We start from the raw sequence: 9741 nt of genomic DNA, 5'->3' as shown, positions 1-9741 counted from the left end.
GAGTTTATCAGAGGAATGGATGCTGTAAAACTTTCAAAAATGTGAGAATTTCAAGGAGGGAGAATATAAATTCTTACAAGTAAGATTACTAAAAAGTAAGTTAAATTAATATTTTCAGAGCTCTTTGATGGTCCCTCTTCAAAAGAACACTTTTAGAGTTGTAAGTTCTACTATTTAGGTACATGGTACTTCTAGTGTTCAAGTATGAGAGGAAGAATACACCTATCAAAATCCTACCTAATATTTTTATAACTGCGGCAGTTACCTACACAGAGTCAGGCCTAGACTGGTGAGTTCCTGTGCCAACATTTTCCAAGAATTGCCAGAACCTAAGGGTCCACATGAGGAAAAGTGTAGTCTTTCTTACTGGTTTTTGTGGAAATGCTTGTTTTGTACTCAAACCCTTGATAAGCAGTTCTGGATATATTCCCAAACAAAAATCTGACAGCAAAACTGGAAGTCACTATCAGATACTCATTTCCTTTCTCTGACATGGAATCAAAATGCAGCCATGGCTGGGTGCAGTGGCTCACGCCTGTAATCCCAGCATGTAGGGAAGCTGAAGCAGGTGGATCACAAGGTCAGGAGATCGAGACCATCCTGGCTAACATGGTGAAACCCCATTTCTACTAAAAATACAAAAATTATCTTGGTGTGGTTGCACATGGCTGTAGTGTCAGCCACTCAGGAGGGTGAGGCAGGAGACTCACTTGAACCGGTAAGTGGAGGTTGCAGTGAGCCGAGATTGCACCACTGTACTCCAGCCTGGGCAACAGAGTGAGAATCCATCTAAAAAAAAAAAAAAAGCCAAGTTTGACAAAATTTTAAGTTTTGAACAGAAATAGTTTACAGATCAGCAGTTTGGAAAAACTGATATCTTTAAAATATTTTCTTGCAGAACATTAATATAATATCACAGAAAAATATGACATGATATGCTGTACATAGTAGTTCTTCTGTGAAGAAGGTTACTGGTAGCTTGATGGGGATAGTGTTGAATCTATACATTACTTTGGGCAGTATGGCCATTTTCAAGATATTGATTGTTCCTAGCCATGAGCATGGAATGTTTCTCCATCTGTTTCTGTCCTCTCTTATTTCGTTGAGCAGTGGTTTGTAGTTCTTGAAGAGGTCCTTTACATCCTTTGATAGTTGTATTCCTAGGTATTTTATTCTCTTTGTAGCAATTGTGAATGGGAGTTTGTTCTTGATTTGGCTCTCTGTAAGTCTGTTATTGGTGTATAGGAATGCTTGCGATTTCTGCACATTGATTTTGTATTTTGAGACTTTGCTGAAGTTGCTTATCAGTTTCAGGAGATTTTGGGTGGAGACGATAGGGTCTTATAAATATGCAATCATAACATCTGCAAATAGAGACAATTCGCAAGAATCAGTATCATCAAAACTGTTATACTGCCCAAGGAAATCTACAGATTCAACACTATTCCTATCAAGCTACCAACATCTTTTTTTCACAGTGTTAGGAAAAATGACTCATTAGTCGGTAATTAGAAATATGTGATGTACTTATTGTATAAATGTTAGGAAATTTCCCTCACTACTCTTGTTAGTTTGATTGAATATGTGTGTAATTTTAAAAAATGTAAACTGAATAAATATGTATTGAATCTATGTATGTATTGAAAATGTAAGTTGACATCACAGAGTACACTTAGTTCATGGGAATGGTTTCTCTGAAAGCAATTGCAGAAATTTGCTCTCTCTTCTTTCTAGTTTGTAAGAACTCAGAGGCCACAGGGGAAATGGAGTTCTTTGGATACCAGATAAGGCATGAAGCAGATGTGGTTACAGTAATTTTAGTATTATTCTTTGTAAGGTGATGATCTCTAGGAACGTCATCACAGCGGAGAAACCTGAAAGCTCCCAGCAGCCAGCAATGAATGAAAGGTGGGGGCGGGGCTGCCAACAGGGTGGGGCCTGGTGGGCCACCTGCCTGGGCTCCCGCATCACAATGGGGGTGGGGCCGCCTCTGTGTCTGATTGGTTCCTGGGCACCAGGTTGGAACTCTGGTGGTTGGTAGGGCAACCTTCTTCAGTTTGTAGAAAGCAGTGGAAGGAGGAACTCCCTCTGTGCTGTCTTCTCCACAATCTCAGCTCTCAGGCTTGTTGTATCTAGACCCATTTTAAATCAAGCAGGTTCCCTTCAGACCAGTCATCTCAGGGGAGGCAGCTGAGGCGGGGAGTGAGCTGTTAGTGGGGTGCAGCCCCATAGGGGCTGGCCCTGCCAGCGTGTCTGTGTTTGAAAGAGGTGAAGTGCTGAACTCTGAAGACTGGGAGGCAAGGGAAGGTCCAAGTTGCTGGAGAGGAGCTAAGGCGTCCCATGGGGAACACGCTGAGTTGTTGTTTTTGCCCCAAAGTCAGCCGCAGGTGAGGTCTGCGTAGGCTGTCTGAGGATCTGTCCTTCAGCTCTGACATTAATGAGGCGGTGGCAAGCAAAGGTGTGGGCCAAGACAGAAGGAACATGTCCAACACCAGTGCCAGACCCATTTGGGGCCCGAGCTGGCTGTGTGGGGTGGTGTCTGGCAGCTGCGATGACATCTATGAGGCAGTGTCAAGCGTAAGTGCAGACCAAGGCAGAGAGGAGCAGAGGCCGGGCAGCGGGATCATTGTGCTCCCCAATGTGAGATCCAAGCAGAGCCAGCACAGGGTGCATGGGGCAGAACCGATCGAGGGGGAGGTGGTGGAAGCCCCATACCCTACTGCCGTGGAGCCTGCCTGGTGGGATGTGGGAGCTGGTGACAGCCAGGACCTGCAGCACATGAGCGACCAGGAGATGCCCAAAGGTAAGGCAATGAATGATACTGTTTGCCCTCAGGCACAACTCTTGCTGACACTGATACCAGTTCCCACCCCACCCCCCACCCCAGAGGCATCCACAGCCTCTGGCTTCTCCCTCCTGCCCCTAGCCAGCTTTCCCAGGTCCATGCACCAGGCAGGAGGACTGGCCCTGCCTCCTGCCTGCCCTCACCCTTCGTTCTTTTTCCCTGCTGCATCTGGTGGTTTCTTTCCTCCTCCCTACCCCAATGCCCAGTTCTGGCCCCTTTCTCAACCCCAGGCTGGCTGAAAGCTAAGTTTTCCAAATAAAAAATATATGCTACAGATTTCATTGCTGTAGAGGAAGTGTCTTACAGCTCTTCTGTTTACTTTGGTTGGCCTCTCAATTTATTTAAATGTTAGGATAATTAAGCTTGATGATGAATGTGACTTTATAGCTGAAAGGTGTTGTTCTCTTAGAATATTCAAAAATGGGGAAAGAATGAACAAAGATAGTATGTGAATGAATTGTGCCTTAATACACAAAAACATGCAAATACTTGTGAAAGCTTTTCCTTTTTTTTTTTTTTTTTTTTTGTTTGGGGTGTAAAGTAAGCTTCTGAGTGCTTTCACACACCAGGTAGCAGATGGGTAGAGTTGGATGATGGCCCAAAATAGACTCTTCATATCATTTTTGGGGATTTATAACACATTTACAGGATGTCTCATTTGACCCTGTCTCTACAAAAAAATGGTAAAAAATTAGCCAGGTATGGTGGCTTGCACCCACAGTCCCAGCTGCAAGAGAATCTCTTAAGCCCAGGAGTTTGAGCCTTCAATTAGTTATGCTGGCTCCGTCTCATCATTGCACCACTCCAGCCTGGGCAACAGAGTGAGACTTTGTCTGTCTAAAAAGTTGTTTTTGCCCAAAACAGCTCTTTGTTTTAAGACATTTGAAATATTGAGCCAGTGTCTGACCACAGTAATTGACCACAGCATCTCTTACTGCTTAAGACTTTCCCTGAAATGTGCTGGTAAGAGCAGCCTAGATGAAGGTGGTTATATTTGATAAGTAGAGGGAGGAGGGCATATATGTGATTCATCTAAAAGTTGCATCCGTTTATTTAGGTGCAACTTTGAAAAAGAAGTTACAGCCCCAGCCTGGTTTTATTCCACATGCGTGGAGAGATTCTGTGAGTTTTGCATTCTCCAGTAGAATTGGGATATTGGTGCCTTTATTTTCTTGACATTTATTACTAAAAGCTTTTCTCAAGACTGTTAAAAGTGATTCAAATGGTTATGTAGCTTTAAACAGAATCTTTTTTACTGCCTTACTTATGACATTGTTTCCTCTTCTTCCTCTACAGATATTGCTTCTGACAGTCCAAGGGCAAGCACACTCTTCCTGAGAAGGTATCAAATGAGCGATGAGACAATATTGTTTCTGCCTTCAAGGAAAACCTAAAAATTTTCTGTCTTGTATATTACAGAAAGTATTTAGAGAAACTCAGATATTAGTTAAAAAGTTCAACTTTTCGTAGCTTTCCTTGTCTTATTTTCATATGTGATATAATTTCCTTTAGTTGTCACTGTTTATGGAAACATACAGACTTTGTGTTCACACATTTGGTGATGTTTTTACCCACACAATTAATTGGCCACATGATTTAGTGTCATAGTCACGGATTTATGCCTTTTTCTTCATATGTCTTTGCCATTTTTCCCGTGCTCTAAAGAGTACATTTTAATAACGAGTGATAGGATTTAGGCCACAGCTTGAATTTCACTCAAGCAAATCAAAAGAATCCATTGTTCTAGATTGGATCTGTGATGTTGGCTCCTTGTTCACAGTGCTCTAACTTCTGTCACATCCAAGTCGATGCTAGAACTTTTTCATTGGAATGTAATAGAAATGTAACATGCCCTGTGCTGTTTTCCATATTAGCCTTAGTGTGTGAAACTAGTGTAACATTTCCATATCCTGCCTGTTTTAGGATGAGAATTAGAATTGTAGGATTTTTCTGTACTGTTGCTTGTGTTTCATAATGTTCTGTTATCTTACTTTATTAAAAAAAAGCCATACACCATGTTTTTCAGTTAATTTTAACAACAAGAATACACGAACTGGGGGTTCTAGAATAACATCTGAAGTAATGCAGCACAATAAAAAAGGGGTTGTTCACCTGCATTTTCATAGTTTTGTGTGGAATTTGTCTGACTTGAGCTAGTAATTTCTGGTTAGGATTGTTATATTTCTCAGTTTCTTCCAAGAGCCATGGGCTTCTCACACATAGAGTATATGGAAGTAGAAGAAAACTGATCCTCTGCCCCTGTTATTTCAGTGGTGAGAAATGTGTGTCAATGAGACCAGTTCAACTTCAAAGGAGGAGGCATTGTAGGGAACAAAGCATGGCCCAAATCCCTCTTTGGAGCTTTTATTCTTTGGACCTTTGTTAGAACAAAATGATTGTGTGTGCTGAGGATACCCTGTTCAGTTAGGTTGGCACACTCATTTTGACATTTAAGTTTAAGATAGGCTACCTTTCAGTTAAGACCCATTTATTTTTTCAGTAATGTAGGAATAGATGACCGAGAAATCATTTGGGATGCTTCCAGATATTCTAGTGCATCTCGAGATTGACTCCTGGCCAGAAACTGGTTCTGAGAGCTGTCAGCTATTAGATCCTGGTAATGAAAGTAAGCTACGTGTAAATGTAGAATCAGGAAACAAAACACTGCTGCATAGGGGTTCAGAAATACAATAGGTAAACGTTTTTATTAGCTAAATTTCTCATCTGTCCCACATTTTGGCATTTTTATGAAGGAACACTTGAGATGGAATAATTTATAAAGAAAAGAGGCTTTATTGGCTCACAGTTTCTACAGGCTGTACAGGAGGTGTGGTGCTAGTATGTGCTTCTGGCAAGGGCCTCAAGAAGCTAAGGATCAGGGTGGAAGGTGAAGAAGTCATCTTTCACATGGTGAGAGAAGGAGCAAGAGAGAGTGGGAGGTGCTGCAGGATTTTAAATAAGCAGATCAGGCCACGTGCAGTGGCTCACACTTGCAATTACAGCACTTTGGGATGCTGAGATGGACAGATCACTTGAGCCTGGAGTTTGAGATCACCTTGGGCCAACATAGTGAGACCCTGTCTCTACAAAATATTTAAAAATTAGCCAGATGTGGTGGTGCATGCCTGCAGCCCCAGCTACTCTAGAGGGGAAGGTGGGAGGATCATCTGAGCCCAGGAGGTCAAGGCTGCGGTGAACCATAATCAGTCCGCTGTACTCCAGCTTGAGCATCAGAGTGAGACCCTGTCTCAGAACAACAGCAGTAACAACAAAACCCCAAGAAGATCTTGTATGAACTCAGAGCAGGAACTCGCTCATCACCAAGGGGATGGCGCTAAGGCATTCATGAGGGATCTGCCCCTGTGATCCAAAGACTTCCCCACCTCCAACGCTGGGGATTACATTTCAACATGAGATTGGGAGGGCACACACATTTCCTAATTTGTTTTGCCTTTCCTTAGGTACATGGGGATTCTATCATTTGTACATAATAGAATATGTGTTAGGTCAAAAAGTAAAACTGCGTTTTTTAATTTTAAATTTTGACATTCATCATGCCCGATTATATAAATGGTAAATTTTGTTTACATTAAAAAAAATTTTTAGTGGAATTTTTTATATAGTGATAATCAGATTTATCTTGTTTTATATAGTGATGATCAGATAATTAGCAACTACTTTTATTCTATGGTATTTTATTATACCAGAATTGATTAGTTGTATTTTTATTTTTAGTGCAAGGAAAGAGGAGAAGCTTTCACCTATATTCTGTAAGTAAGCTTTTGAAAAGTTAAGAAATTAATTGTTTAAATTAGAAGTCTATCTGTCATGATTCCTTGGAATTCCTTAGTGCTGTTAGCATGATCCTTTTTTGGTGAGTTTTCTAACTCTTTTCTATTTTCCTAAGTGTCAGATTTATGCAGGAAAGTCTTGAACTTACCGTGCCCATTTTTAAGGCTGTCTAACATTTAAGTTAAATTTAAATAATTTGGTTGTGATATAAAGATCTACCTTAATATTTAATCTTTTAAAATCAAATAAAATTGAAAATAGCTAAGTCCATTTTCTTCAACACTTTCTGCTGACTCCCTGTCATAGCAGCTGAAAGCGCAGCATCCTCACTCCACTGCAACCTTATTTCCCTTCCAGTTTCTTCCACCTGTAACACATTTTTAATTAAATCATGAATTGATATTTACATGATTATGACTATGCACATATTATTCACTGCTGAGTCACATAATGTTCTGAGTGTGCCTCCTCCTTGTACATCCTTCATTCTTTCTCTTAAATATTTCTGAAACCTGAACACTTCTGCACTTCTCCCAGATAACCTCCCTTTTCCTAGCCCATGATAGCTCATAAAGCCAACTGTGACCATTAGCCTCCGGCTGGTCTCTTTGTTTTCACATCCTTCATTTGTGTGTGTGTGTGGAATTGATTTTCTGACTATATTCCTTTGGTTCTCTAACAACTATTCTTCCCCAAGACTTGTAACATTTGTCACATGCCTGTCAAAAATATGTTTTATCTACTAAAAAATTCATTCCAAGTTTTTCTCTTGAAGCAAGTTTCCTTGGCCTTTCGTTATCCTCCTCAGGATAGACTGTGTTTTCCTAGGCTGCCCTGCACCTGTTGGCCTGGGAGCTATCTCTGAAATCTTCTGGGACCACTCATGTTGGGTCCCTGAGTCCTAGACTGTGCATTGCCCTCTGCCTTGTGTTACTCCCCGGTGGTGCTGGAGCGCAGTTTCTGAGGAAAGGTTCATGTACACACATGTTTAGAGATCTGGGCTTTCTTAAAACCCCTCCTTTGCTATAGAGTATAAAATTTTAGAGTGAAAACTAAATGTCATGGCTTGAAGACATTTTTCTATTGCATTTTTATTATACTGTTTTTGAAAGTATTGCCATTGTGCGATACGTCATATATAATCAATGTTTGTATCTATCAAGTTTTTAGGACCTTCTCTATCCCTGAGATTCTGAAATTGTATCACAGAGCTCGGTAGGGACCTTTTATTTTATTGTGGCCCTTAAGTCTACAATAAAATTTAGAGAATTTTTCTGTGTGCTCTGTTTTATTATTATTATTTTCGTCTAATGATTCAGATGTTGGACATCTTAGACCAGTATTTCTGCATTGATCTGTACGTCCTTCACCTCTGATTTTCCAGTTTGTCTTTTGTTCTGTTTCTTAGAGGTTCTTTGACTGTCCATGCTAACTGTTCTATTAAATTTTTAAAAATCTCCTTAGGTATGATTTAAGATTTGTAAACAAGTTTTGCTCCTGAATTTTTACTGGTCCCAGGAATTCCTTTTTCCTGTTGTTTTGATCTCCCATTGGAGGCTTTGCTCAAATGTGTGGTGGTCTTTGGCTTTCTCTCATTGAAAGCAGGACCTTGTTTTCACTGAGGGGTCTCACTGTAGGGATTTGGATGTCGAGGCAGCTTTTCCTTTGAGGGACATCAGTGTATTATATGAGGGAATGAGGGTATTTTCTTTGCCATGGTTCAGTTTTCTTCATTATCCTCCTCAGGATAGACTGTGTTTTCCTAGGCTGCCCTGCACCTGTTGGCCTGGGAGCTATCTCTGAAATCTTCTGGGACCTTCTTCCAAGAAGGGTCTCCCAATTTTCTGCCTGGGCAGTGCAAGCATGGCTGCTGGCTTTCCAGAAGCAGGGTCGGGAAGCAAGGTGGAGTTTCACTTTGTGCGTGCCATTTACTCCCATTTCCCAGGTTTCAGCCCTGGTAGGTCTGAACTCAGAAACCTTAAGGTATAATATATCCAGAGAACACACATCCACATTCCTTATAAGATGGGAGGAGAGAGGGACCTGGGGTTCTAACCACAGATTTACTATTGACCTTGCTGGCCCTGTTGTATGTTTCACCCTACCTTCCCAGGTACCATGTGCTCTGATTTTGGAGACTGTGTTGGGTTCTTCAAAATACACAGGATTACTTGTTTCTGTTCAGGTCACTCCCTGTGGGCACCAGGGTTGTGCTTTCATGTCAGTTACCACTCCTCTATCTGCTTGTCACCTTGCAACATTGATTCAGAATCTGCTGTCAATCCTGTCTCCTGGTCCTGTGTATAATGTTTATTTTATGACTAATTCTCATGAGGTTTCAGAAAAAAGAGAAAATAAATTTGTGGTCAGTCCATCATATTTAACCCAAATTTAGAACCTATATGTAAGTGTAAATCTAAGTTTAAATTGAACATAATTCTGACATTAATTCAGACAATTTTCTAGGTATACCTGTAATAAGCATATTACACTTTTCCACTCAGGCCTTGTGTAATAATTCTATTCAAACTCCATACCTGCCATGTGGTCCCATTGCTGTGCAACATAGATGGAGCTGATTTTGTTAGCACACAAAGTATTGGAAATTTTCAAGTTAGCTAAAACTCATTAATTATTTTAAAAACCTTTTTTAAAATTCTTAGTTTCTTTACATTGGGTTAGAACAAGTTCTTTTAATTCCCAGAAGTTTCTTATCATCCACCTTCTGAAGCCTACTTCAGATAATGGAACACAGTCCTTTTCCATCAGGGCTTGTTCTGTTGCTGATGAGGAACTGCAATCCCCTGTAGAGGGAGAGGGGTTCTGATTTTGGATATGCTCGGCCTTCTTAGCCTGGTTTTCTCCCTTTATTATAAATTTATCCATCTGTTGTCTTTACAATTACCGCCTTTCTAATTAGGTTTCTGAGTTGATGTCCAATTTATTGGTTCACAGTGCTGGGATTCAAGCAACCCACTGCGCCAGCCAAAATAGCAGCGATAAGACTGATGGTGCTCTTCTGCCTGGGAATCTCTGGTCTGGCTTCCTTCTTGAGTCTGCAACAAGTGGCTCTGCCTTCCCGGAGCTCCAAATACCGGTCAGTA

At 40.9% G+C, this 9741-nt stretch overlaps 1 protein-coding gene across 2 annotated transcripts; it reads left to right on the top strand.

Annotated features, from left to right (window-relative positions):
* The first annotated feature begins 2054 nt into the window (after nt 1-2054).
* Nucleotides 2055-9621, top strand: LOC144579137 (uncharacterized). 2 transcript variants are annotated; one of them, XM_078348392.1, is made up of 5 exons: nt 2055-2803; nt 3903-3967; nt 4142-4187; nt 6581-6615; nt 9593-9621. In XM_078348392.1, the coding sequence occupies exons 1-3, from the start codon at nt 2482-2484 to the stop codon at nt 4181-4183; spliced, it is 429 nt and encodes a 142-aa protein (XP_078204518.1). In that variant the 5' UTR covers nt 2055-2481; the 3' UTR covers nt 4184-4187; nt 6581-6615; nt 9593-9621. The 2 variants fall into 2 exon arrangements, with proteins under 2 accessions (XP_078204518.1, XP_078204519.1); XM_078348393.1 differs by lacking the exons at nt 3903-3967; nt 6581-6615; nt 9593-9621 and having other exon boundaries at nt 4142-6418.
* Nucleotides 9622-9741: the final 120 nt, after the last annotated feature.

This window comes from Callithrix jacchus, chromosome 14 (genome assembly GCF_049354715.1).
Source record: "Callithrix jacchus isolate 240 chromosome 14, calJac240_pri, whole genome shotgun sequence".
Taxonomy (NCBI): Eukaryota; Metazoa; Chordata; class Mammalia; order Primates; family Cebidae; genus Callithrix; species Callithrix jacchus.
This window is presented reverse-complemented; position numbering and strand designations above follow the sequence as displayed.

Excerpts from the sequence above, each read along its gene's own strand:
- LOC144579137 (XM_078348392.1), top strand. The coding sequence starts at position 2,482 with ATGTCCAACACCAGTGCCAGACCCATTTGGGGCCCGAGCTGGCTGTGT. Across the intron at positions 2,804-3,902 it reads CGACCAGGAGATGCCCAAAG|GTGCAACTTTGAAAAAGAAG; the intron begins GTAAGGCAATGA and ends CCGTTTATTTAG. Across the intron at positions 3,968-4,141 it reads CACATGCGTGGAGAGATTCT|ATATTGCTTCTGACAGTCCA; the intron begins GTGAGTTTTGCA and ends CTTCCTCTACAG.